This window comes from Leucopleurus acutus, assembly GCF_964270905.1.
Source record: "Leucopleurus acutus genome assembly, chromosome: 6".
Taxonomy (NCBI): Eukaryota; Metazoa; Chordata; class Mammalia; order Artiodactyla; family Delphinidae; genus Leucopleurus; species Leucopleurus acutus.
This window is the reverse complement of record NC_139149.1, coordinates 117,908,520-117,936,202: the sequence shown is the minus strand read 5'-3', so window position 1 is coordinate 117,936,202 and position 27,683 is coordinate 117,908,520. Positions and strand designations below refer to the sequence as shown.

The 27,683-nt window shown below is 67.0% G+C and overlaps 1 protein-coding gene across 1 annotated transcript; it reads right to left on the bottom strand.

Moving 5' to 3' along the window:
• Nucleotides 1-595: 595 nt before the first annotated feature.
• GPC1 (glypican 1) lies at nucleotides 596-27,407 on the bottom strand (the record flags this gene model as incomplete). Its single annotated transcript, XM_082841264.1, has 9 exons — nucleotides 596-898; nucleotides 1,260-1,435; nucleotides 1,795-1,928; nucleotides 2,028-2,147; nucleotides 2,234-2,364; nucleotides 3,071-3,236; nucleotides 3,842-4,233; nucleotides 6,302-6,460; nucleotides 27,242-27,407. The coding sequence occupies 9 exons, from the start codon at nucleotides 27,405-27,407 to the stop codon at nucleotides 663-665; spliced, it is 1,680 nt and encodes a 559-aa protein (XP_082697390.1). The 3' UTR covers nucleotides 596-662.
• Between the last annotated feature and the right edge of the window lie 276 nt (nucleotides 27,408-27,683).

The following is a 27,683-nucleotide window of genomic DNA, read 5'->3' as shown; positions in this document are numbered from 1 at the left end:
GTGACAGCCAGGGGTCACCTGCAGCCCTGGCCTGTGTCGCCCTGAGCTGGGACTGGCCCTGGGTCTGGGCGGAGACAGGGGGCAGGACAACGGCAGGCGGCGCGTCCGCACAGCCCGAAGTCCCCTGTGGATGGGCAGGAGCCGCGGCCCAGCCCCGCACAGACGCAGCTGAGAGGTGGCTCTGGTGGGGGGCTGGGGCAAGGTTCATGCGTGATCTCAAAGGCCCCGTTAGACCCTAGACGGCGGGAACCCCGACGCCCTCTCAGGGATTCTTGGGCGCTGGGGGTGGGCCTGGCTTTCAGACACCTGGAGGCCCCGGTGCTCGGCGGGGCAGGCGGGAGATGAAGGCGCGGCTCGCGCTCCGGCGGGACTCTGCTCGGGCCGCCTCCTCGCAGGCCCTGGTACTGCCGTGATGGCGCAGGAGCTGGGGGCGAGAGACGGCACCGGCATCCCCGAGGTCCCTGAAATGCATGGCTTTTGGGGACGCCGTTCCCTGCTGACCTGAGGGCCTCATACAAAACTAAAAGCCAGGGTGGCTGGCACAGCCCCTCGCCCGGCCCCCAGCACAGTCACGGCCGCGGTTCCTCGCCGACCCTTCCTGTACCGTCTGGTTTGAGTTTTGGCAAAGTCAGTCCTTGGCCTCGGGCCCTGGGGCCGGGCAGTTACCGCCACCGGGGCCTGGCTGCTGAGAGCACCAGCGGGAGGCCGGAGAGCAGCAGGAGGCGCGTGCAGGGCTGCGGGCGGCCCGTGGCTGATGCCTTCTGACCCTCTCGCTCGGAGAGGCCGGGCAGGGCGTGGCTCAGGGGCGTCCGGGAGCTGGAGCTCTTCCTGCCGACCCTCCGGCCACACTCGTCGTCGGGGCAGCCCTCGCCGCTGCCTGAGCCGCTGCCGTCATCACCTGGGGAGAAGAGGCGGCTCCAGTGGGCCCCCCCCAGCCCTGGGCCCCGAGAGCCGCGTCCCTCCGCCTGGGCCTCACGGGCCAGTGACGCCAGCTCCACCCTGACCACAGCAGCCCGACCCCCTGGGCCTGCCGAGGCTGGGAGGACGTCCGGGCCAGGTCACAACTGTGCCCGGGGACAAGGGGCAGGGGGACTTTGTGACCACACCGGGCAGTGGCAGCGTCCTCAGAGCCACGGTGGAGGCCCGGGGGCTGGGAGGGCCCCGTCCGCTGCAGCCTTCCCCGGCCGGGGGTTCTCCCCGGCGTTCCGGCACCAACCCTCAGCTCCCAGCCCCCAGGCCCACCCGGGCCCCGCTCTCACTGGCGTCCTGGAAGTCCACGTCGTTGCCGTTGTAGGCGCCGCGCAGACGGTTGGTCGTGATCTTCAGCTGCATGATCTGCTGGCGGATGGCCATGTCGGGCTTGGTGATGTCCACCTCCACCTCGGGGTTGTTGATCTGGTTGGCCAGGCCGTCGCCCATCACCTCGGGCAGGTACCTGGAGGCCGGGAAGGCAAGCCCTGGGTCGCTGCCCTGCTCCCCGCACAGGGGCACTGCCCCAGCATGCCTGCCCACTCCCCTCCCCCCGTCAGGGCGGTGGCAAGCCCGAGACCCCTGCAGTGGCTCCAGGGGCCGACGGGAGCCCGTGCAGACCCCACTGCAGTGGGGTGAGGATGCGCTGAGCATGGCGCCTGCTGTGGGGAGCTGGCACAGGGCGCGGACTCAGCCCTCATCCCAGCCCTGGGTCCCGTTGGGTGTCCCGCGTCAGGTATGGCCCTATGCACACAACATCTGGTGCCCCAGACCGGCAAGGGGCCGTGGAGGAGGGACGCAGTGTGTCAGCCAGGGGGCACCTACCGACCCTTGGCCACCCCGTTCCAGCAGCGGTCATCGCTGGCCGCGCTCATGGCCAACTTCTCACTGCACAGCGTCCCCGGGAGGCTGATCCAGAAGTCCTGGGCATCTCGGAGCTGGGCCTTGGCCTCGGAGACCTGCAGGGCAGCAGTCAGGCCCCTGGGCGCCCCGGCCCAGCCTGCCCTGGACCCCCAACCACTTCCCCCCGGGGCCTGCCCGGCTGAGGGGCCCCTCACCAGCTTCTGAAGCGTGCCCGCGGGTGGCTTCTCCGGCAGCGCCAGCTTGCCCCGGCGCCGCTTCTCCTCGGGCTCGGGGCCCTGGGGGTTCACCTTGGGGTTCCCGCAGCCCTGGATGACCTGGGGAGAGAACGCAGGTGTCCTGGAAGGGTACGAGGCCGTATCCGGGGCGCCCACCCTCGCCCACTGCACGCCCCTGCCCGCACCTTGGCTGTGAGGGTGTCGCTGTTGTCCTGTAGGGCGCTGATGGCCTCTGCCAGCCACAAGTGCACGCCGCCGATGACGCTCTCTGCGCCCGTCGGGCCCCAGAACTTGTCTGTGATGAGCACCATGGAGTCTGGCACGGGCGTGAGCACACACACAGGGGGCGCTTTGTACGTACGCGCACTGGCTCACCACGTGCTACCACACACACGGCAGCTTGTACGAGACGATATATCTGTATGTCGGCTCACTTCAGGCCAGCCCGTGTACACGTTAGCGCCTGTGTGTGTCGGCACACGTACACCTGGCCCACCACATGCCTATGTTACCTAGTTTTCACGTTGGCTCGAGGCACGCCAGCACACGTCCACGTTAGCACGTGTCTCAGCACGAATGTGGGCTGGCCCACGTGTCAGCACGCGTTAGAACTTACACATCTCGGTATACAGGCACGCTGAGCCCTCCCGTCAGCCCACGTGTGTCGCTGTGGATGCACGCGGGCTCACCTCGCAGCAGGTGTACACACTGTGGCACATCTGTGTTGGCACAGCTGCTTGGTGACCCACGTCACGTCGGCACCCCTCAGAGCTGGCCCACCCCAGGGCAGCACGCACACGTTAACTCACGCACGTGTTGGCACGTACGCGCTCAGTGGAGAAGGGCAGGACTGTGACCCCGCAGGGCTCCCTCCCGGGCAGCTGCCCACGTTGCAGTCTGTTCAGGACGTTCGGGGGGCATCTTGTTCCTCGCCCCAGGGACCGCCTGCTCCAGAGGACAGGCCCGGTTTTGCACGCCCCCAACCCCCCTTCCCGCAGGCGGTGGCGGCAGTGGGAGCTCACCCAGAAGGTTCCTCCACTCGGCGTCCAGGTCAGCCTGGTTGGCCAGGCAGCCCTTGAGCACGTTGCGGCAGTAGTCGGGGCAGGGCCGGGCGCCGGGCACCCCCAGGCAGTGGGCGCAGTACACCAACTTCATGACGGCCCGTGAGCACTCCGGGCTCAGGGGCACCTGGGGAGGCAAGGCAACCTGAGCGCCAGCCCGCAGCAGGTGTGCAGCCCCACAAGGCGCGCCCGGGTCCTTCTCAGATGACCAAGCAGGCCTGCTGGCCGTGGTGGGGCTCCGTCTAATAAGCGATACACTCACAGTGCCGCGACTCCCCGGGGCACCGCGGTCACGAACCCTCCTAGGGAAGCGGGAATACTGCCCACCACGCAGCTGAATGGATGGAGGCTGGGGCTGGAGGTGACTCGTTAGGGACCCCAGTGGGGGTGGAGGTGGCTCACGATGCCCTCCCACACCCGACGCTGGTGGGTCTGACGCGAGCGAGCTGCCCGACGGGGCCAGGCATCCCTCGCCCCGGCCTCGGAGCACACATCTCCCTCATCCCCCGTCTCCCGTCCACCTGACCCCTGGAGCTGGCTCAGCAACCAGCCGCAGCCCTCTTCCCTTCCCTTTCTGCCCGGGACCGGCCTGGCCATCGCTGCCCCGAGCAGAGCTCGCATGCTGGATCCTCCCACCCGCCCGGGTGGTGGGTGGAAAGGGACACCGGGAGTCCCAGGGCCCCGGGGTGGGGCGCGGGGACGTGCGGCAGGGGGCGGGGCCTCCGCGCGCACCTGGGCCACCTTCCGGACCACGTCGCTAGCCACGCCCAGGCCCTGCACGAAGGCGCGCGCCGCCACGAAGGCGCGGGTGGCGCGCAGGCGCAGCTCGCGGGGGGCCTCCCCGAAGGGCCGCAGCGGCTCGGCCTGCTTGCCCAGGCAGTCCAGGTAGTCGTCGGGCAGCAGCAGCTGCGGGTGCAGCTGCCGGAAGAGGCGCTCGAGCAGGCGGGCCCAGAACTCGGCCAGCGTCTCCTCCAGGTGCAGGTTGGCGCCGCGGTAGTAGAGGCGCAGCTCGGCGTACAGGTCGCGGAAGGCCTTGGCGTTCTGCACGTACAGCTCCCCGAAGGCGCCCGGGAAGGCCTCCTGCAGCGCCCGCTCCGAGTCGTTCAGCAGGCGCTGGAAGTGATCTGCGCACGGGAGGCGGGCGTCAGGCCTTCCCGGAGCCCCCTGCCCACCCCCCGTGCTGTGGCAGCGCGACCGGCATTAAGGGGGCTCTGCCGGGGACCCCCGGTGCTCTGAGAGTCATCAGAGCCTGCACGGGCCCTGGGTGCCCGCCCCCACGGGGCTCTGAGACCTCCCCCTCCTGGCCCCGGGCCTGGGCATCCAGAATCCATTTCTGAGCTGGGCCTTGAGCAGGGGACACACGGTGCCTCACTGCCCCCCGAGATCACCTGGCAAGGGTCTGTGTGGAGGGGCAGGAGGGTGCTCTGAGTCGGAGTGGGACCCACTGGGGGAAGAAGGCCCAGGGCGTCCCTCGCCTGCTTTCCCTCCCAGCAGCTCTCCTTGCGTCCCTCCCCCTCCCCGTCCCCCGGCCTCTGTCACCCAGCCAGGCCCCCTGCCCTGGGGGTGTGCCTCTGCACTCTCCACCCCGCCCACCTCTGAGGCTCTCCTGGGCTTCCTGCCCTCCCCCTCCGTCCTCATCTCTCTCGGACGCCCTCTCTCTGGTTTGGAAGCTGGACAGCCTGAGGGTCTGGGGAGGGTCTCCACAGCCCTCGGGATGCACCCGGAGTCTCGGAGGGGGGTGCCGAGGCGGGGCATGAGCGTGGGCCGCCGACCCCTGTGGTTTCAGGGAAATACCTCTGGGCCCCGTGTGCTGAGAACGAGGCCCCTAACGCCGTCCGCCCCTTTCAGCAGGGAGACGGCAGGGTCCATAAGCACACAGACCGTCCACTCAGACGCTTCCTCGAGAGCTGTGGCCCGCCCTCCCCACACAGGCCCCAACTCGGGTGTCCAGGGACACACGGCCAGGTTGGCTTTGCTCTGAGGCGTGGTGGACGTTAGGCCTCTGGCTCTCGGACCCGTGTGTACACCCACCCCACCAAGACCCTCCCGCAGCTCCGGCTGTGCCCCTGCAGCTCCCCAGGAGGGAGCTGTGGGAAGGAGCGGATGGTCCAAGCTCCCATCCAGCTCCCGCCGCGGGACTCCGGGTCCTGGTCCCCACACCAGCCTCCGGCCCAAACGGGCAGTCTGTAGCTCATCGCTAGCCCAGCAGCACACAGGGTGGTCGCGGGGCCCCCAACCCCACGGCCAGCCCCCAGCCCCATCTTTTGAGCAGGGTCCTGCTCTGAGCCAGGACCCTGGCAGCCGGCCCAGAAGGTGTGGCGCGTGAGCGTGGGCCCCGCGTCCTGGAACACAGCCACCCGAGGCCCTGCGACACGCAGGTCCCAGGCGCACTTCAGACGAAGGCTCTGAGACCCCTGCCGCTGGTGGCCAGGTAAGGACTGCTCCCGGGGCACAAGGCACGGGGCAGCCGGAGCAGGCACGACAGTGGGGCTGAGGCGCGGGGCGGGAAGCGGCACGCAGAGGGGCAGGTGGAAAGGACTCTCGGGGTGGGGGGGCACAAGTGGGCCTGGAAGCGGAAGAGGAGTCGCTTTTAACCCAGATTAGTGTCCCGAATGGATGCTGTGCAGGCTCTGACATCAGCTGTCACTTCTGGGACCCCTCCCACCAGCGCCCGCCATCCCCTCCGAGGCGCCCGCTGTCAGCGTCACAACGTCATCCCGCCATCCCTTGTTTAGGGGCCCAGACACGACGAGAGAGCTGGTGAGGGGCTGGGAATAGATGACTGACACACAGCTGAGCTGGAGGCTCGAGGGCCACGGCAGGGGCCCCGAACTCCTTGTGCCTCCACCCAGCACCCCGCAGCCCCGGCCTGGCCCCCGATATCAGTCCTCACGCTGAGCTCCCCACCTCCAGACCACCTGGTGGCCAGTGGCAGGTGCCTAGGAGAGCTCTGGAGGGCAGAGGGTCCCCTCTGAGGGCCTGATGGAAGGGACAGGCTGGCTCTCCCCAAACGTGCATGCCTTGGGGTGCACGGAGACCTGCAGGTGACCCCCAGTTCACGGATCCCTGCTCAGACCCCTGCACGCGGCCAGTGCTCTGCTACTACGTGCCCTCTGACCCTGCCTCACTGCGAGAGGTCCCCAAGTGCCCAGCCCCCCGCCGTGAGTGTCCTGCGGCCCCAGAGTCCCTCACCGTCAAAGCCCCGCAGCTGGGCGGCCAGCGTGGCCTGCAGGGCCCGGCCGCTGTCCAGGAGCGCCGTCTCCAGCTCGGCCCGGCTGCGGTTGGCCAGGTTCTCCTCCATCTCGCTGGTGCAGCAGGTGTAGCCCTGGGGGCAGATCCGCAGGTGCTCACCTGTGGGGAGGGGCTGGCATGAGGGAGAGGAGGGCTATGGGAGGCTGGGGGGCGGGGCACCAGGAGAGCGGGCCTCGCGGCGGGTGGGCTCTCCTGCAGAGAGGGGACGTGATCGGCACGCAGGTGGGGCTGCCTGCCAGGGTGGGGGGAAGGCAGGCCCGGCTCGGGGCAGCGCCTGGGGTGGGCCGTGCAGCCCTCAGCACAGGGCACAGGAGCAGGGCTTCCCTGCAGAATCCCACCTCCAGGCCTCCTGGGGCAAGCCCCGGTGGGGATGGGTGTAGAGCAGGAGTGCGGAAGGCTGAGCCCTCCTCCACGCCCCCTGCGTGTGAGGAGGGCCGCCCCAGGGGCCCTGAGCAGCTCAGCTCACGCCTGGACCTCAGCACAGAGAGGCCTCAGGTCCTGTGTGGGGGGCACGGGGGGCTGCCAGGTTCGAGGCTCACAGCGGAAGTGCCCAGGCCTGCCCGGCGCCCCTCCCCGACCCCAGTGCGGGGTGCCAGCTCCCACTGAGGACAGCAGCCCCTGCAGGCCACCCACCCACAGCGCCGGGCCGGCCAGAGGCAGTGGCCCCCCAGGCCGAGGCCCACCCCGTCAGGACAGCCCGGGCACAGGTCTGCTGGGGCCCTGCTGTGAGACCCGCACCCACCTGGCAGGACACACCGAGCCCCCTCGGGTGTGCGCACCCTCCTCTGTACCCTCAAAGCCCCCATCACCCCTGTGCCGCCGCCCGGGCGCGGGCTCCCGGCAGCACTGCTTACAGCAGCGCTAGGACGTGACTGAGGTCGCTTCCACCACTCTCGTGGTGCAGGGCGCACCTTTGAAACTGTGCTGGTCCCCGTTCTGAGGTGGGTGTGTGAACCCACTTTACAGACCAGGAAACTGAGGCTGGCAGAGATGACGGTTCCTGTCTGAAGTCACACAGTCAGGGGCCGAGTGGCTCAGGCCGCTCGATTTCAGGCCCCCACGGCCACTGGGTTGCCTCACAGCCCCCCAGGCCCACTCCCCACAGGCCGTAATTCCTGACTCTAAGCGGGGCAGGGCATGGAGGGAAGTGGACGCAGGGGTCTGGCCCGGACAGGGGCTGTGTGGGGCTGGAGTCGAGGGCTCGCCCGGTGCGGCCGGCACAGTTGCAGGGGGTCGTGGAGCAGCCTGGGCAGAGCTCTCTGGGTCCCGAGGCTGCCCTGAGGGGTGGGGGGCTGCAGGGTGGGCAGCGCCTCCAGCGGAGGCCTTGCCTGGGGGAGAGGGGTGGGTAAGACCAAGTCATTCTCCGCAGGCTGAATTAACCCTGGAGAGCCTGCGGGGGGCGGGGGTGCTTAGGTCACGCTTAAGTCTGGGCGTCTTCCTCTCCTGCACACGCCCCGGGGAAGCAGGGACAGGTGCAGAGGACAGAGTCACCCTATGGCCTGTCTGCAGCTCTGTGCCCATCAGTGTAACAGCCAGGAGAGGGCAGCGGTGCCCCAGGCGCGGTGGGAGGGGCAGAAGGGCGCTGCACACTCCGGTGGCACTCGAGGCAGGTGAGAGAGGCTCGGTGGGGAGGAAGGAGGGCGGGGGGCAGAGGCAGGAAGCGCAGCTCCTTCCCCCTTTTCCCTTACAAACCTGCCCCCAGGGCCTGCTGTCTAAGGGGCGCTGTGGCCTCCACCCTGGAACAGGGCTGACTGTGGGGTAGATGTCGGAGCTCGTGTGCCTATGCCCTGCAGAGCCCCAGGCCCGCGGGGTGGGGAGTCAGGGGTCTGGGACCTGCCCCCTGCCCCGGGTTGAGTCAGGCCTTTCTGGCCACGTGCGGGCCTCACGGGAACCAGCTGGGGTGGAGGGCCAGAGCCTGGCTCCCCAGGGCCTGGCAGAGAGTAAGCACCCCCATCCCTGCCCTCCTTCCTTCGGGGGGTGGGGTGGGCGGGCACCTCCAGGCCAGGCGGGGAGGGCTGGGACCCGAGGACGTCCCCAGAGACAGTTCTTCCTCCCGGCTGCCCTTGCTGACGCTGACCCGTGGCCCTGCACCATCGCCAGCAGGGGGCAGCTTACAGAGCAGGACGAGGGTCCCCCACCTGGCGTCCCAGCTGGTAGAGCCGGGCAGACCTGATGGTGGAGGCTGTGCAACAGGGCCGTGTGCACCCAGCCAGGAGGGGCCGGGGCCCTGACCGCCTTCCCCCTGGCAGGGGCCGGGAGAGCACCCTTGGCGAGGACCCTCCCCTGCTGCTTGGGACCAGCGGGCCGTGGTGGTGCTGGGCTGGGGGTCGGGGGCTGAACTGGGTACGTGCCCTGGGGCTGGGAGCGGCTGCAGGTGCCAACCTAGGCTCAGCTGTGACAGGCACCCAGGCCAGGTTGGATGGGTCACAGGGCAGCGGCGGGCAGGCAGGAGAGGCAGGAGGGTGCAGGCTGTCGAGGTGGCCTCCCCGGCTGGCCGCCCTCCCTCCTGAACCTTCCATTCCTGCAGGCAGGAGAGAGGCGAGGACAAAACACCCAGGACCCCCTTTTCTCAGGCCGGCTCCTTGGCAGTGTCGGGCCCACCCACCGCTCACAGCCGTGAGCTGCCCCCCCTCGCCCCCCGCCCTTGGCCTCCCCGCCCCTCCCCCGCCCCCGCCGCCTCCCTGCGGCGCCCCCTCAGCCCCGCCTGGCCACCTCGTCCAGCCAGCCCGGTGACCTGCGCTGTTCCGGCCGCCCCAGCACAGCCCCCGTCCCTCCCTCCCTCCTCGGACACACACGGGAGTGAAGACACGGAGCCAGAGCCCGGGCGCCGGCCTGAGGCCCCGGGCAGGCTGGGCTGAGGCTCCCCGAGCCCGCGGCAGGGCAGACGCGGTGGCCGCTGCTAGTCGGTGGGCAAGGCCCTGGCCCAGCTCGGCCTGGGCCCGCGGGTCATCTGTCGGTCCTGGACATCAGCCGGGCAGAGGTGGGCTCTGCAGGGCACCTTCCCAAAAAGCAAGTCTGCTCCCTGATCTAAGCCGCACGGTTGGAGGGGGGTGGGGCCTGCCAGAGGGGAGGTGAGCTCCCTGACCCTGGAAGTGTGCAAGGCAGACTGATAAAATCCCCCTCTCGTCATTTCACACCTCCACCCCCAAACCCTCACCTCTGGAGAAAGGGGGGCACTCGGGCCAGGCAGGAGGGCATGGCTGGCATCCTGTCCATCTTAGAGCTGCCCAGTCCCACCCTCCGGTCACCCCCACCCCTGCCCTTTCCCCTCCCCACTGGGAGGCATCAGCCTGGCCCCTCTTCCCACTGCCCCCTCCCATCTGCACTGAGGCTTCTCCCCCAGCTGGCCAGTGACGGCCCCTCCTTCCTTCCTCAGTCTGTTGCTGCTTTTTCAACAGCAGACTACGTCCTTCTAGAACTCTCCCTTCCCTCAGCCTTTGGGACACCTCCTCCTCTCGAGATCCCAGGTTTTTTGGGAGGAAGAGGGGAAGCTCTTTCATGGCAGGTTTGCTCCCCCATCCCCAGTCTCTTTAGAGCCTCTCCTCTAGGCCCGGCCCCTAGGTCCCAAGTCTCCAAACCCCCAGCCGCCCTCCCCAGGTTAAAACACCTGCACTCGCTTCCTACCCCGCCCCCCCAGCAGTTCCTTCTCTTGCTGGATGGCAGACCACGTATCCGCCTTCTTCCCCCCATACTCAGACCTCCGGGGGCACCCCAGATTCCGGCTTCTCCTCAGCAAGTCCCATCAGCCTATGGCTTAAACACCTTTAAGCCTCACACCTCCTGCCACCTGCTGACACAGCCGCAGTTCCCAGCCCTCCGAAGGGCACAAGCAGCCTCCTGATGGCGTTCCCACCCAGCAGGCCCCCCACCGGCTCTGCAGACCCAGTGCTTTAGCCCAAGACCCCACCCCAACAGGGATCCCCATCACCAGTGCTGGATGCAGACCTCATCTGTCCGGGCCCAGCCTGGCAGCCGCTCCTGACTGGTGGCCCCAGAGCCCTCCCAGGAGGCTGCAGAGGGAAGATGGCGCGACACCAAGCCGTCTCTCCAGAAGCTTCTGCAGCTCACACAGGGGTACGCAGACCGCCTGCTCAACTTGCCTTTAAAGCCACATCCCAGGTGCTCTGCACCGACAAATCCTGCCGCCCCTAGAATACTCTCGGCAATTCGGTGTAGGCAATTAGCTGCCCTGGCCTCCCAGGACGGTGCTGGAAGGCAGCTGTGGCCAGTTCTAGGCACCCTGGCCTCCAAAACACGAGGGAGAGGCCCAGGTCTGGAAAAGCAGTTAGGGGGCTGCGTCCCTACCCCTCCCTTCTTCTCAGCTCTGGACCCCAGCCGGCCTGCTGAGGGGGTGGGGCGTGCAGAAGGCTCTCCCCAAGCACGTGACCCTTCTTGGGACAACTGCCCATGCCCACTCCTGCTCCTGGACCCCTTCCAGCTCCAGTGGGCGCTGCAGGACCCTGCTGCGGGGGGGGGGGCACTGGACAAGTAACCCGAGGTCCCCTGGGCACCGCCCACAACCCGAGCTCCGGACCTTCTTTCCTCATCTCCTCACTCCGCCCCACCCCCCCGCCCCGGCCCCGACCAAGAAGCGTTTGTTCCTGGCCAGTCTCTGTCGCAGGGTTACCCCGAGCACCTAGAGTCCATGCAGGGGGGCAGCCTCAGACCCACCTCAGACGGGACATTTCAACCACCATCCTCCCCCGCTCCTAACGCGGCAACAAAACCCGTAACCCCTCCTGCCCCGCTCCCAGCGCGCTTCTCTACCCCTCACCGGCCACCTCTCCGCCGGCCCTAAGCCCCTCCACCATTCCGGCCACGTGACAGCATCACCAAGGCGGCCCTCTGCCGCCGCTGCGGAGCTCCGTCACGCTCGGGGACCGAAACTGAGGGGTCTCGGCTGAGACACCTCTGCGCTCGGCGGGAGGGGTCTGCCCCTCAGGCTCGCCAGGGGTCCCGCTGCCCAGGGGCTGCGTCGCTGGCGGCGGGACAAAGACCGAGCGCCCGGGCGCCAGGCGCTGCCGGCCAAGGACCGAGGGCCCCACGCCGCGGCGCAGGAGCCGGCGCGCGGGGGTCTGGAGCGGCGGCCGAGCTCCTGGCTCCTGGCGCAGCGAGCAGGGGGCGCTGGCGCAGTGGGCGCGGCCGCGCAGAGAGCAGGGGGGCCGCGCCGCCGGGGCCTGCGGCAGGCGAAGGGGGGCGGGCAGGAGGGCGACGCGATTGGCGGGGAAGGGGCTTGCCGCAGTGGGCGCGGCAGGCCCTGGCGGGGGTGGCAGGAGAGGGGGCTCGCAGGGGCTGCCGCAAGCGAAGGGGAGGGGAATGGGTTTGACGGAAGAGGAAGGGGGGCTTGCTGCAGGAAGAGATGGGGGCGGGGAGGGGTGGCAGGGGCGCTGCGGGGATACAGCGGGAGGCACGCGAAGATGGGGTGAAGGTGGGGAACTGAGGGGAGGAGAGGTGGGTTGGTGATGGGCGCACTGAGGATGAGGGATCGATGGGGTGGACACGGAGACTGGCGAGGGGGCTCATGATGGGAAGGGGATGGAGAAATGGATGAGGGCGCAGACGAGGGCTTGTGGTGAGGGTGAGGGTGAGGGCGGGGGCGGGGTAGCATGGACTGAAGGTGGGGTTCTCGCGGTGGTGATGGGGGACGACAGCGCTGGAGATGAAGATGGCTAGGAGGAGGGAGTGGAGGTGAGGGTAGTGGGCCTGAGGATGGAGATGCGGTGGGCCGGCGGAGATGGAAATGGGTATAGGGCGGGCGGCCGGCTGGGCCCGGGCGGGGTCACCGGCTTGGATCCCAGCTCCGCGGACGCCGCCCGGGCTTAGCCCGAAACCCCTTCTCGGCGGCGGCTCCGGCGGCGGCGTCCCCAGCTGCGGTGGTGGCGGCGGCGGCGGCGGTCCGGGCGGGCGGCGCGCGACGCCGGGTGCGAGCGCGTGGGGGGCTCGGGGTCCGCCCGTGGAAAGGCGGATGAGCAGGATCGGGTTGGAGGGCTTGGAGGAGGTGCGCGGAAGCGCAGCCGAGCGGGACCGGCTGGAGGACTCCGCGGCCGCCTCCCAGGGCGGCACTACAGCCGCACTGGCGCGCACCGTGGAGGGCGGCGGCTCCCCGCGCGGCGACGCGCCTCCTCCCGCTGCCCCCGCCCCGCTGCGCTCGGCACCGCCCCCGTCTCCCAGGAAACCGCCGCGGCCGCCCCGCACCCCTCCTGCCGCCGGCTCTGCAGCCGCGCTCAGCCCCCGAGCTTCCCACGGCCAGAGGCCCACCCGGTGCCCGCCAGGCTCCTGCCGCCCTGCCCTACGGGGGGCTGCGCCCCATTTGGAGTCTGGTGGGCAGGGGAGCCAGGGCCCATCCCAGAATGGTGATGGGAGGGGCGTCAGCTCTCTCCTCCGAAGGAGAGTGACAGCCCACTGCCTGAGAGTCCCCTCTCCGCATGACAACGACCAGATCCCTACTGCTGTCTGGGCACTCAAGGGCCACCATCGGTCACTCCCGTATCCTCTCCCCGCCCTCTCCAGCCCCCAGCCTCTGGCCTCAGGGACCTGGGCCTCCATCCTAACGTCCTGATCTGCTTCCCTAGGAAATATCAGACCGCGCCTGGCCACGCCCTCCTCTGGCTCAGCCACCTCCTCCTCCTGGCTCACCCTCCCACACCCAGGACCAATCCCCTCCACTCGCTGCAGCCCCAGCCCTGCTCCTTGCCTCCGCCGTGCCGGCCAGACCCACTGGAGAAACCACCCACTGAGTCCCCCTTCCCGCAGTGCCGCCGCGCCGGGTCCCCCCCTCCCCCGCCCCCACCCCGGCCAGCCCGCACAGGGACACGGAGACACGTGCTGCACAGGTAGCTCTGGAGCGAAGTACCCTCTCCAAGGCGGCCCAGAACACCGAGGGCCCCCGAAGAAGGGGGTTCCACCAGGTAGCTCACAAGGCCGCTCTCTGCTGTCTGGTTCCTGCTCAGGGACCCCCCCACCTTGAGCAGGCCACCTTGCCGGCAGGCACCGGGCTTGGGGGTGCCTTGGCGAGGAGGTGGGCCCCCCGGAGGTGGGCCTGGAAGCAGCTCTGGCTCAGAGGCCAGGCCTCTTCCCACTGGCCTCCCCACAGTGCTTCAGGGTTCAGGGCTCACACCGTGGCCTCAGAACAAACTGGGGATGAAGGGGCACCTTCTGTGCCCGCGACCCCAGGTCTTGGTTGCAGGACAGGAGGCTCTCTCGTGGGGCCTGGGAGTGAGATGCTCCCTGGAAGCCTCACCCACCAGGCCAGGCTCAGCGCTGATTCCTCATCCTTGGCCCAAGCCCAGCTGCAGAGGACACTCCCCCAGGGCTCTACACAGCCGTCCCTGACAGGGGCCGGGGGGGAGCTCTGGGCTCCGTACAGCTCTCCCATTTAGCTTGCCCGTCCACCCAACCTCTGGGCCAGGGGGGCCGCCCAGGAGATGGACCGATGCCGCCTGCCTCTGCCGTGTCCACCGAGGAGATCCTGGAATAGCAGGAGGGGACACTGCGGCCCAGGGGTCCTCTCAGCCAGTTTCCCCCAAAGACCCAACGCAGGCCACCCATCCACGCCGGGAAGGCTGAACAGGCAGAGGGCACAGACGCTCAGCTGGGCCGGAACATAGAGCAGACCCCTGAGTGCCACTGAGGGAGCCCTCGGGGGCAGGCTGAGGCCCAGGCCCATGCCCAGCACCGGCTCCATAAATGCAGAGGGGAAGGAACAGAGGGGCTCAGCCGCTCACCTCCCCACAAAGCCTGGCAGCCTCTCTGAGGTCACGGCCATCCCTGCTGGCATCCGCTCCGACCTGCTGCTTCCACTAGCCCCTGATCTCACGCACCCTTCTCCCTTGCCCTGCTCTCTTTCAAGGCCCACTCACCTCTCCCTTCCTCCAGGAAGCCCTCCAGGTCCCTCTGGGCAGAAGCACCTGCCTAGCCTCTAACCTCCCTGACCGTGGGCAGCCCTCCCTGGGGGCTTTCCGACTGGCCCCCCTTCTCAGCAGCAGCAGGAGAGCTGCTCGGCCTGCTGGTGGGAGCCTCTTCTCCTCTCGCCTCTCTGCCCAGCGTCCAGGCTGGACCTGGTGCTGAGTAACAAACATGTACAAAGAAAGGATCTCTGTGTAGTGTTGGCATTCAGGGAAATGAGGCTTCACAGCAGCGCTGCCCCAGAGCCGCAGCCTCAGACCTCCCCTCCCCTGGAAAGCCAGCACCCCCCCAGGCCCGACCCCTCCCCAGAGGTGGCCCCTCCCCAGAGGCGGCATGACAGCCATCTGCATGCTGGTGCGAGGGGGGCCGCGGGGTGACTTCACAGTCCACAAGGACTCCCTTATTCTTCCAGAGGCCCCGGCCACCTCCTGATGAGATGGCGCTCTCACTGGGTGTCTGCAAGGGTCTCAGCCATTTCCGGGTTTGAGAATCCTTTCCTCTTCACGACAACTGCTCTCTCCCATTCTACTGCTGCCGGCGGCGCCACACAGGGAGCTAGAGTGACATGCCCAGGCGACTCAGCTTGGAGTGCTGCAAGGGACACAGAAGCATCCTGGCCTCCCCCGCCTCTCCCATCGCAAGACCTCCCTTGATTCCAGTCCCAGGGGAATTCCTGAGCAGGAGGGTGGCGGCTGAAGCAGGAACAGACACGCTCTGCCCGCAGGCGACATGCAGACGGCCACCCGGAGGGCCCTGGGAGTTCTCAGGTGCGATGGTCCCCAGCTGCTGACTCAGCACATCCGCCCAGGCAGCACCTCCGTGCGCAGCACACACCCAGCTCGCCGGTGTCGGGGCACCGAGCCCAGCCCCAAAGGCACGATTGGGAGGGCCTGCGCACGGATACAGCCAGGACACAGCTAACTGTGCACCTCAGAGAAACGATGCATTATTTTTTCAGAATAAAAGTATCTGGCCCCAAAGAACTGAAAACAGGCACTTGAACAGAATCTTTTCCACCCCTGTTCACAGCAGCATTATTTGCAGGAGCCAAAAGGTGGAAACAGCCCAAGCGTCCACTGATGGCTGAACAGATACACAAAACGGGGCACATCCACACACGGGCCCCATTCAGCCCCGAGTCACGAAGCGCCGACACGCACCACCACGTGGACGTACCCTGAAAACACACGCTGAGCGCGAGAAGCCCGTCTCGAAACGACACATACTGCTACGATTCCACTTAAGTGAGGGCCCCAGAGGAGTCAAATTCAATGAGACGGTAGAATGGTGATTCCCAGGCACTGAAGAGAGCGGGGCGGCGGGGGGCGGTGAGTGTTTAATGGGTACGGAGTGGGGGAAGATGACATTTCTGCGGGTGGGTGGTGGTGACGGCTGCACAGCAGTGTGAACGCCGCTGAACGTGCACGTAAAAGCCGTTAAAGCGGGAGATTTTATTATGTGTCTTTTACCACCGAGGAAGCACACAGTCCCCCTCCCCAGTATCTGGGACATGCTTATACTAAACATGTGGAGTGGACTCATTAAAAATGTATGCGTTGTTTATTTGAAATCTAAATACTCAGGACATACGCTACAAAACTATTAACTATCTGAAATAGCAATTTCACTGGGTCTCCTGTAGTTTTATCTGCTAAATCTGGCGGCCTGGCCCTCTGTGGGGCGTGGGGAGAAGCCTGACCGAAGTCACTCAGGCTCCCCACCGGCAACTCCCCGCCACACGTGGGCATGCACACACGTGCACTGCCTTCCAGGCCCCCTGGAAAAGGGCCTCAGACCCTGCCCATGCCAGCGGCAGGAGGGCAGAGGTTGATGTCAGAGCAGGGTCTGCCTTCCCACAGCCCCCCACCTCCTTGGAGAATGGTGGGCCTCACCGTCTCAGTCAACAGAAGATACAGTTATCCCCAGCTCACAGATGGGAAGACTGAGGCTGGGAGGGTTCCGAGACTTGCTCAATGTCTCAAACGTGTTGCCTAGTGCTGGTCTCCTTCCACTGGCCCGAGTGCCTCCCTGTCTTCACTGAAGGGAAGGAAATGAAAGTGCTGGGCACCTGGGGGCCCACCAGCAGCCCAGAGGTCCCAGGTACGGAGATGAAGGCTCCTGGAAGATGAGGGCAGAGTGGTGGCCTGGCCACCCTGCTAGCCTGCACCACCCCGTCAGTGGCCAGGAGCTGCTGAGACCTAGAACACCGTCAGGCAGCTGGGCAGGAGCCCATGGGGCCAGCGGCCACGCCCAAGCCCCGCACGGGAGGGACACCTGCCGGGACACTCCCGCAGCAGCACAAACCCACCAGAAAGGGCCCCCACCACCCAAGCACATGGAGGGCTCCCAACCTGGGCAGCCGGGTGACCTCGGCATTTGCCCGCTTCCCGGCTCCCCAGAGATGGACCCTGACCTCCCGTGGGGCCTGGGGCCTGTGGGAACGGGTGGGCCAGCCTATTTCCTGACTCTCCAGCTCAGTTTCTCCAGGGTGGTCGAGCTGACGCATCGGTCAGGGAAGGGCCAGGTGTCTACGCAGCCCGGGAATTCCGCTCCCTCAGGCACCCAGTGTCCTGGTCTCCGCTCTGTTCAGCCACATCCAGCAGGCGAGTGGGACGGTCCCGCCCAGGGCAGTCAGATTCCTGGGGCAGACAGCGCCATCCCCAGAGAGGGGTCAAAGGGGCGGGGACAGGCCCCACATGACCTGGGCAAGGAGAGGCCCCTTCTGATGCGGGCTGCCAGGCCCCTAGGCTGGCCGTGAGTGGGGTCCTGCTGGCGCTGTCTTCCCCCCACCCTCCGACGTCTCTGCAGAGCCTGCAGGGCCTCTGGGCCTCTGCTTGGGATTCATGTCTGAATACCACCTGCCACCCTCCAAGGTTGCCCTCCTGGCTGGTGGCACGGCCCTGTGCTGGGGCAGCACTCCTCCATCGCGGGCTGCCCCTCCAGCAGGGGCCTGCAGCCAACTCTTCTTGCAGTTCCCAATTTCTCAGGACCAGGGCCAGCCAAGGGGGAACACGGGACACCACGAGACAGCGCCACCCAGGAAGCAGCAGTAGTGACCAGGGAGCCCCTCCTCTCCAGCCCGATCCCTCAGACCCCCAGTGTGGGGGTGGGGTCGATCCCTGGGCCTGGTTGGCGCAGGCTGGCCTCCCTCCCCACCAGGGGGCACTCTTCCCCACAGCCACCTCGAGAAAGGATGGGCCTGTCTCTCCAACAGGCTCCCCCACCTGCCGTGATGCCCCCCCAGGACACAGCCCCATGCTGAGCACTCCACATGAGAACCCAGTTTCACAACCACTCCACACAGCAGGTGTTGCTACCATCCCCATTTTACAGAAAAGGATTCTGAGGCACAGAGAGGTTCAGTAATTGGCCCAAGGTCACACAGCGAGGGAGCATGGCGCCAGACTTGAAACCTGGCGGCTGGATGGCCGCGTCCAGGAGACCAGGTTTTGGCTTCTGCTAGGGCTCCACCTGTTTCCTAAGACACACGCCACTGGGAATGGCCACTGGATCCAAAGGACACTGGCCCTGGGCCGGGGGGTGGCCTTGAAAACTCTAGGTAGCAGAGGAGGAATGCCTGGGGTGGGGGGCCCAAGGCAAGAGCCCTGCAAGAGCAGCGTGGGACCCTCGGGCCAGGAGGGGAGCTGTGTCCGAGCGAGTGCCTCAAGCCCTCAGGGAGGATGGGGCGAGAAGGCCACGGCTCACAGCGAGTGGCCGAGCGGCACGTGGGCCAGGGGCCGCCCCAGGCTGGGAGGGGTCTTCGCTGTGCGGTCAAGGGGGACATGTATGGTTCCAAACCACATGCGTGTGTCTAAACCCACACGTTACTTCTCGTTACTTATAACTTACAAAAGTAACACGTGGTCATCGTGGCCAGCAAAGCTGCAGTTCACGTGAAGCCTCTGACACCCTTCCAGTCCCTGCGCGGATGGCATTGCAGCTGCATTTCAGCACCGAGGACAGTGCCCGGCACACAGTAGGAGCTCAAGGAACACTACCGAGTGACTCAGAGAGACTGATCTCTGTGTCCCTATCACCCTCACCCGCAGGCAGCTGGCCAGGCCCCCGCTCTGCCCCAGCTCCCGGACGGCCCGCTGGCTCTCCTGGGACAGACCTGGCGCTCCACCGGCCCTCCCGCCTTGGCTGGGGGCCCAGCCCGCCGCCCAGAGGCCTCCCCTTCTCTGGGCCCTGGGCCTCCTTGGACGCTGGCTGAAGACTGCAGACCCGTTCTCAGAATAAAGAAGTAATGAAGTAAAAAATTACGCAGAGGATCATGAAGGAAGCTAGCTGCAGTGCTGCAGCCGTCGGAACATTATAAACAGGTGCGTGAGGTGGTGCCCATGCGCTTTCCTATGACATCTTTCAGGCCTGATGCCCATCAGAGACTCAGAGCTGTGGTGAGTGGAAACGGTACTTTGAGATATTTGCTACAAACGTAAAGGGACATGAAAAAATCAGCAGTTTCCACTGGTGACCAAGCCCCAGATTCTAGAATGTCATCGTCGCCTTGTTCATAGTAACAAGAAATACTAAAGGTTAGCAAAAAAGGAGATTAATTTCTTTCTCAGTCAAGTTCATGAACTCCCTGACCCCTAAACCTGGGCCTCTCCGGTGCACCCTGGTGAAGGACCCCAGCCTCAAATGACCTGCCTGCACACCCACGTCTGTCCACCCCAGTTTGCCCATCCTTCTGGAGCTGACTCCACCACCATCCCTGCAAAGCCATCCTGGCCCCGAAGCAGAGGGGTGCCCCCTCCCCTCTGCCCCCTCGGCCGCTGGCTCGATCCTGCCTAGAGCTTCGGTTCAAGGGCTCCTCATGGGGTGGGACTGGCGTTTCGGGAAGCCACCTCCCCCCTGTTCAGGACAGTCCTGCACTTCATGGGGTCCCTGGCCTCCCTGTCCCCTCCCCTAAATGCTGTGACAACCAAAAACGCCCCCCGGGAACGGCTCCCGGCTGGGAACACCCACTTTATCCTGGGGCGGTCAGCTGTGTGTCTGACCTGCAGCAGCTCCCAAACAGTGATGGGGAGGTGGCAGTCCCTGGGCGTTAGGTCACTGGAAGGGAGACCGGCAAGGCGCCTGGAGTGTCCTGTGGGCGGCCACTGCCAGGCCAGGGGAGGGGGGTCAGGGACGGCGGGGCTTAACGTTTTAAGAGCCTCGTCCCTTTAAAATACCCCTATGGGTCCGGTGTGTCCCGAACTCCATGATGAAGGGAGGTGGGAGTGAACACCTCAGCCGGTCCTGAAGCAGGTGGCATCACCTGTCTCCCCAGGGCCTGCAGATGGTCCCAGGTGGGTGGGATGTACTCTCCGTAGCCCCAGACACTCGAGGACGCACACAGACGTCACACATGGCTCACCACAGGGCCCAGATGTCCACAGGTGGCCCCAGGATGCGCTTAGACACACAGACGAGCCCGTACGGCCACCCTCAGGCTCAGAGAGTGGGCCTCAGCACTGGGAATGCTGTCCGAAGGTGTGCACAGGCCACAGACCTCCACAGGTTCTGGTGCTGATGGCGGGCCCAAGAAATGTCCCCGCCAGGGAGACACGGGGCCACAGTCACTGCCAGGTGCACCTGTCCAGGGCCTGGCTGCCCGCCTGAGCGGGAGACGTGTTGGCCTATCCCTCAGGCTGCTGGGAGCACTGCAGCCTAATCCACCCCCAGGGCCAACTGCCGGGGCGCAGACGCGGCTCAGGATACGGCCAGTGGCTGCCTGGCTCCAGACTGCAGGGTTTCTCACTAGACCCTGCCCTTCTGGGGGTGGGGCCCATAGCTTGAGGGTGAGCACAGAGCGGATGAATGGATGGATGGGTAGGAGGGTGAAGGGCCTTGCCTCCTGCCTGGCCAGCCTCTCCTCGTCCCTTCCAAGCAGGCGGGGCGGCGGGGCGGCGGGGCGCGGGCGTTTGGTGCCCGTCGGCAGGACCAGCTCTGAGCTTAGGAGGCCCTCCTTGAGGCGGTGGGCTGGCAGAGTTTGGGCTAGGGTTGAGCGGAGCCTGACCTTGTCTTCTCCTGCCGGCCGGCTGGCCGGGCCCTCCTGCAGCCCGTGTCCTCACGTGCACCTCTCTTAGGCCGGCTCCTCTCCCGGACACCCCACCCAGCCCCTCCTGGGGCTCGCCCACCTGTCCTAGCCTTGGAGCCCCTCAGTCCTCTGGGGCCTGCCAGGGCCCACCTTTCCTTGTACCTGTGGGAGCTCTGTGGCCTCCCCGCCAGCTCTGTCCTCTGGCCGACCTCACCCCTGCAGCCTGGAACGCACGCCCAGCACCTAAGGACAGGGCCACACGGATGCCCCCCAGCGCCCCAACGAGGCAGGCTTGCGTGGGCTTGCCCCTGACCTCCTCCTCTCTGGGGCACCCCCTCAATGGGTGGCACCATTGCCCGGGGCCCACACCAGATACCTGGGACAAACCTGGGCCAGGGCAGCAAGGCCACGGAGGAGAAGCTACTCCAGGGACAGGGCTCTGAGCACTGGGGACCCCTTTCTGGGACCCAGCTTCCCCACCTGCACACCAGGTGGTACTCAGCCTGCCCTGCAGGCACTCCGTCCTGCCTGCTCTGGGAGGCTGGGAGGGGCTGCCAGGCAACGGGCCAGTGGAGGCCAGGGCACGGCTTAAGGACGCAGGGCCTTGGACCGAGGCCGGGCCTGGCTCCTGGACACTTCAGTGGGTGGGAAGGAGTGGTGAGGAGGCGGGGCCTGCAGGGCCTCCGCTTGCTGGCCTGCTCCAGCCCAGGTGCCTCCTTGGTCCCATGCCCGGCTGTGGCCACCCTGTCCATCCTGTCCACCTGTAGGGCCCTGGGCTCGGCCACACTGCAGACGCGCGAGCTGATGGGAGGCCTGCCTCACGGTGCTGCTGGCTGGTCCTCACCTGATGCTGGACCCCATCTTCCATCTCCTGCCTCCCCGCAGCCCCGGACTCGGCCAGGTCGCAAACTGCCTGGCCTCCCCCCGCCGGAGTCCGAGCCCGCACAGCTCTCCTCCTCCAAGATGCAGCAGGGGCGGCAGGCAGGGCGCTGGGCCTCCAGGGGGCCGAGGTCAGGGCAGATGGTGAGGGAGCAGGGTGGACGGAGCCCGCCGGGCCTGCCCTGTCCTCCAGCCAAGCCTCTAGAACCCAGGGAGCACTTCGTACAAATCGGCAGCCAGCGTCCTCGGCTGGGCCATGGAGCCAGGAGCCAGCGGCCCGCCCACCTCCCCTCCCCACACCCTGCCCCGCACGCTGTGTGCCCTGCTCAGGGGCCCTCGCACTTGTTGTGGGGGGACCCCCAGCCTGTCCACGGCAAGCTGCTGCCAGCGAGCCACAACTCTCCCAGACAGGTGCCCCTGACCCCCACGAAGGTCATCAGCTGAGCCCCTCACTGCCCAGCCAGGCTCTGGGACATGCCACAAGTGAGATGCATCAGCGGGTCGGCAGTTACCAGACTCTGAATGTCAGAATGAGTGGCCCCCGGCCCTCCTCTCTGACTCAGTTGGAGTTGGAGAAGTTAAGGCCTACAGGGTGCAGAGCTCTGGCCATTTTCCTGAGAAGCTTGCAGGCTGGTGGGGGTGAGAGTGGTCTGATACCCTCACTCCAGCACCAAGGCCCCGGTGCACGTCTGGGCCGAGACCCTGAGCCTGTGGCATGGCCCTGTCCTGAGGAGCCGCCCACCGAAATACCCAGAGCTCAGGATCCCCGTCCTGGACAGCACGCACCCGAGAGTGAGGAGCCACGCCTGGAGTGGGCTGAGCCCTGGCCCTCGTTCGTACGTCAGAGTCCCCAGGACTCTGACATATGAACCCCCAGGACTCTGACATATGCCCCCCAGGACTTCAGGACGTGAGCTCATTTGAGTGTGGGGTCTTTGCAAGTGTAACTGGTTGGGCCCCTAACTTCATAGGATTGGTGTCCTCATTTCCATAAAGTGAAATTCAGAAGCAGACCAGCACAGGGACACCTACTCATAACGACAAACCCAGAGACTACAGACCAAGGACCCCCAAGGATCGCCTGCAACCCCCAGGAGCCAGGAGAGGCCCTGGAGCAGCTTCTCTCTCACGGCCTCAGGAGGTACTAGCCCCGTGACACCTTGATCTTGGACTTCTAGCCTCTGAACTGCTAGACAATAAACTCCTGCTGTGAGGCCGCCTAGCCTGCTGCACCTGTGCCAGTAGCCGGGGGAAGCGGACGCACGCCTGACCCCCAGCACCCAGCCCAGCCCGGCACCACACGGGCGGTGCTCAGCATACTTACTGCTGAGGTTGCCCAGACTTGCGGAGCACCCCGGGAAAACAGGGAGAGCCCTGGAGAGCAGTGGGTGTGTTGGGGATGCCTGGGAAGCTGAGCAGCAGGACCAAGCCCCGGAGGGAGGATTGGATGGGCGTGTGCCGAGGGTGGGTGTGGGGAGGGCCGACCTGGCAGGAGGGGGCGCGTGTGCCAGGAAGGTGAGCCAGCCAGGAGCTGGTGGGAGCCAACGCTGAGGCCACAGGCAGACGAGGGGCTGGGGTGGGTATGGCCTGGCCCCCTCAGGGGCTCCTAAATCTACCCAGGAGTCCAAGATTCCTGCCAGGAAAGCCAGTATGCAGCCCCCACATCCAGCGCTTCCCTTGCACCCATGGCGAGACCAAGAACAGTCGAGAAAGCTGGAAGCCCCGGCCCTGCCCCCACTGCAGGGGTCACAGCTGGGAGGACAGGACAGCCCCCACCCCACAGCTGGGGACAGGGCGTAGGGCCTGGGGTTGGGGAGGACTGCAGCACCTCCGCTGAACCATCTCCGCCCGAACCATCTCCGCCCAGAGCCTTCAGGCAGCTCAGAGCACCTGCCCAGGCCTGTTCCTAGACACACGTGGCAAGAATGCCGCCAGCTGGCACGGGGTAGGTGCCCCGGGCTGGAGCCCTCACCCTCCTGAGCCTGTGTCCTCTCCCAAATGTGGGTGATGACCTGACCCCACAGGGCTGTGCTGACGGCTAGATGTGGTCACAGCTGGTGCCAGGGACCAGGCAGAGACATCAGACAGGCAAGGCCTGGGCCCTGAGTCTTGGTCTGAAATCTTCCTGAACCAAGCCAGGACTCAGGGAGGAGGGTCTGGCTTATAGGAGAGCTGACCAACCTCTCACCACCTGGGCATGTCCAGGCCTGGGCCCGATTTGATACCGGCGTGGCCTTGGGTGAGCCCCTCTCCTGGTCTGTCTCCCTGTCCAGGACCAGCCAGGCTGACACCTGCACCCGTGCACGTGGGTGGCCTAGCACAGGCCCGGAGCACCCACACACCCTCTGCTCTCCTCGCGGCTCCGAAGCCCACCTGCCGCCTGGTGGGAGTGTCCTCAGTCCCTCTCCTGGGAGGCCTCAGTGGCCCTGCAGCCCTGTCCACCACGGGCTCATGCTGTCCCTTATTAGGACCGGCATGGAACCAGTCTACCAAGACCGGCCTGTCTTGTCTTCTGGACTCACCTACCCCTGGATGGGGCATCTGTCCATGACTCCTGGGGGACCTGGCCCAGCATGGTGCTGGGGACACGCCAGGGGCTGCTCTTAGGGTCGGCCAGCAGGACACAGCTGGTCCATCCTCTGTGTACACCCCGGGCAGGGCCGCCTGATTCACGCCCCTGGAACAGCCCTCTCTAGCAGGGCAGGAGCGGCAGGCCTTCACCGGACAGGCTCCCGGGACCAGCTCAGGGTGAGGCCCGGCCACATGGAAGGCCGAGTCACCGGCAGCAGTCGGGGTGGAGGCAGGGCGGCCCCGGAGAAGGCGCAGGAGGCGATCCAGTTAAGAGGAGCTCTAACCCGGCCTAAGCAGTGGAGTCTACGACCAGGAGAAGGCAGCTGGTGGCCCACAAGGGCCTGCCCTCGAGACCCCATTTCAGGCCTCCAGGCTGGGGTGGCACGAGGCTTCCAGAGGACACAGAGCCCAGGACTGTTCAGCAGTTAATGCCACCGGCTTTGGGGTCAACAGACTGGGCTCTAGACCTCAGAGCTCCACGTGGGCCGAGGCCCCTGAAGAAAGCTGTGGGGCTTCTCGGCCTCAGTTACTTTTCTGTGAAGCAGGTCTGAAAAGACCCCTCCTCATCTGCTGTACCAGCTAGACAGTCACGCGGAGGGACCCACGCTGAGGGCTCCCAAGTTCCAGACACCACTGCCTGCAAGCCCTCCAGGGGCCTCTAGGGCGGGGGGCAGAGGGGAGGACATGCCTGAGGCAGCCGCAGAGTGCATGGCGTCCGCATGCACCCCTCCTGCAGCCTTCCGGTGGTCATGACTATTCCCGTTGTCACACGTGAAGAAACAGAGGCACAGAGAAGCCAGGTCGGGGGTGGTGGTGGCGGAGAGGCTGACGCGGCAGGGCTGGCCTCTGAGCCCAGGCCCACGGAGGACGTCCCGCCCCTCGGAGGAGCACGCGGCGTGTCCGGCACTGCGGCTCCGGCAAAGGCCAGGCCGCCGCATCGTGCAGGTGGCCCCCCTACCTGTGGTTCTCCCCACAGCGGGGGGGGGGGGGGGCGTATCCTGCCCTCACGCTGGGGATGATGAAACCTCAGCTGCTCTAGTGGTGAAGGGACAGCAGCAGCTGGAGGCCATGGACCACCCTGGGGCCCCAAGCCAGCTAGAGAGGTAGCTTCCCCTCACCTTCCACACAGTGCTCTGGCCGGAGGGAGGGCTACCTGCACTGTGCAGCCCGTAAGAGGGGATGTGACCATCGTCCTCATCACGGCCGCGCCTGGCTGTCCATCCAAAACACTACACACAGTCACGAGCGGGAGCCCCGTGTGCACTGATGGTCCCTCCTTCGTGAGCCCCCACCATTTCTGCTCTCCCGGGCAGGCACAGGCCGGAAAGCCCACCCAAAGACCCAGGGCCGCCCTCCCTGCCTTCCAACGACTAGCAAGCATTGAGTCTCTACCCCACCAGCCAGCCCAGGCGTCCACCCCGGGGGCTCCCCAGGCTGGAGAAGTCTGCCTGCCGGCTGGCAGGACAGGAGACCAAAGGCCCGGATCCCCGAGAGCAGCGTGTCACCACGGGGCCACCAGAGGGCGCCCGTTCCACGGAGCCCGGCCAACTTGCTGGGAGCAGGAGAGGACAGGACTGGCCCCTGCCTTGGGAGGTCACCCTGTTTCCTTCACCCCACGTGGCACCGGCACTCTCCTCGGGGCCTGGGCCCTGCAGGGCACTCTCCAGTTCAGGTGCTTACGGGGGAGGCTGAAGCCATAGGGGGTCGGGGAGAGCAGCTTCCCAGAAGCCCCTGGATCTGGGACGGAGGAGCCACGGGCACTGGTCAGGAGGGGGCGCAGTCCAGGCCCCGGGGGGGCAGCACCTGAAGCCCTGGCTGGCACGGTGCTTGGACAGCTGCTGGGTGGCCGTACACCCCCCCTCCGTCATGTGCGCAGCAAGGCACTCTGCTGGTCCCGGGTCCCCAACCCACTGCAGCCCCAGCCCAACGAGGCCAAGACCCAGCCCCCCGCCGGCCCCGCCTCACCTTCTCCAGCCTGCCCTGCTCTCTCCTAGCCCTTGACGGCTGCCCAGACTCTGCCACTCTGTCTCTCAGCCTAACTGGGACAGAGGCCTGTGGATGCGATCAAGTTTAGGATGGTCCCGAGGACACAGCGGCCGAGTGGGAGTGGACGTGTGAAGGAGAGCTGTGGGGCGAGGGGACCTTGGAGTGCCGTCTAAGATCGGGGCTGGGTGAGGGCAGCTGCTCAGCTGCCCTGAGACCCTGGTGTCAGGGGAAGGGATTCAACCGAAAGGCCAGGGATTCCCGGGCATTAGCTCCTCTGTATGCATGGCGGGTGGCAGGGCTTATGAACCAACGTGTGCTGGCCCCAGGCACCCAGATGTGCCCCCCAAAACCTGTCCCCTAGGGAGGGTGGCAGCCCTGACAATGACAGGGCTTTGCCAGCAGACAGAGGCACAGGAAGGCCTACCTTGGGGGACTTGAACCCGGGGCAGGGGGCTGTCAAGGTATCAAGGCAGAGGCTTCTGTGGGTCCTGCCCTGCTGGGGGCCGGGGTCCAGGGCCTGGCTGCCCCCTCCCATTCCCCAGCAAGACACGGCCATGGACTTGCCCCTCACACTCCTCTCTCGCTCAGAACTCCTGTGGCTGTGGTCATTCCATGTCCCCCGTGTCACTACTCGAATGCCCCCTCCCCACCCCCGCCCCAGTTTGGGAGGAGTTCCCCAGGGCAGGAAGCTGGTCTGCTCCGCTCTCATCCACTGTGTCCCAGGCCCCCTGAACAGACGCGCAGACCCACGGTGGTTCTGGACACATTCGCAGTTGGAGGAAAAAGCCTGGGGGTGTCTGTGAAATCCTTAGACCTCCACCCTCACTCCAGTCCCCAGAGCTCCTTAGAGGCCTGCGGGGAGGGTGTGGGCAGGACTGCGGGCAGCTGCAGGCTGAGGCCGCCTGAGACGGCGATGCTCTTACAAAGAAATGACACGGCCCCTGGGCGGGATCCAAGGCGCCGACCACCTGCAGCTGGACTCCCCGCCCGAGGCGGCCCTGAGTGCCAGGCGAGCACAAGTTCCCCGGGCAGGAATCCCTGCGAGGGGATGTTCCCTTCCCGGTGGCAGAGGTCGAGCCTCTCCACCCTCGCCCCCGCCCCTCCCTGAGCGGACAGTTCGCTCCCGACCTCCCCGGGGCCCCTAGGCTGCCTCTGCCGGGGACCCCCGGGAATCCCCGGGCCGACCCGAGGCGCCTCCCGGAGAGGGCCGCACAGCCGGTGGGAGTCCCCAGCCCATGGCCGCCGTCGGCTGCGCCCCGACAGCCGGCCCCGCAGCTCAGCCCTGCCTGTCCCGGAGGACGCACCGAGCCGGGGACCGCCCGGTCCGCCGCCCGGCGAGGAGAGCTCCGCCGGGAAGGGGCCGGTGTGCGTGTTGGGGGCCGGGGGGCGGCCGAGCGGAGCAGAGGAGACCCGGGCGGAGGGAGGGCGGCTCGGGGCGCGGAGGCGCAGGGCGGACGAGGGCAGAACGGGAGAGAGAAGGGGGCGCAGGGGAGACCCGGGAGCGCCGGGTCACTCACCCGAGATCTCCGCCTGGGGCACGTCGCTCAGGCTGAAGCCCTTGGTCCCGTAGATGTGGCGGACTTCGCCGCAGCTCCGACTCTTGCTGGCAGGGTCCCCGTGGGCGCAGGCGGCCAGTGCGACGGCCACGCACAGCAGCCACCAGCCTCGGGCCCGGAGCTCCATGGCGGGGCCGGCGGCGCCCCCGGCCGGGCCCGTGCAGCCCCCGCCCGCGAAGGGCAGAGCCAAGGTCCCGGCGCACTCGGCTCGCGGTCCGGAGGCGCCGGCGGCAGGGGAGGCGGAGACAACAAAAGCCGGCGGCGGTTGGGCGCGGGGCGCGCGGGGCGCGAGGTCCGGCCGCTCTCTCCGGCGGCCCAGAGCGCGGCAGGCGAGCGCGCAGTCCCGGCCCGGCCCCTCGGCGGCCCGGGAGAGGGGCGGGGAGGGGCGCGCGGGGCGGGGCGC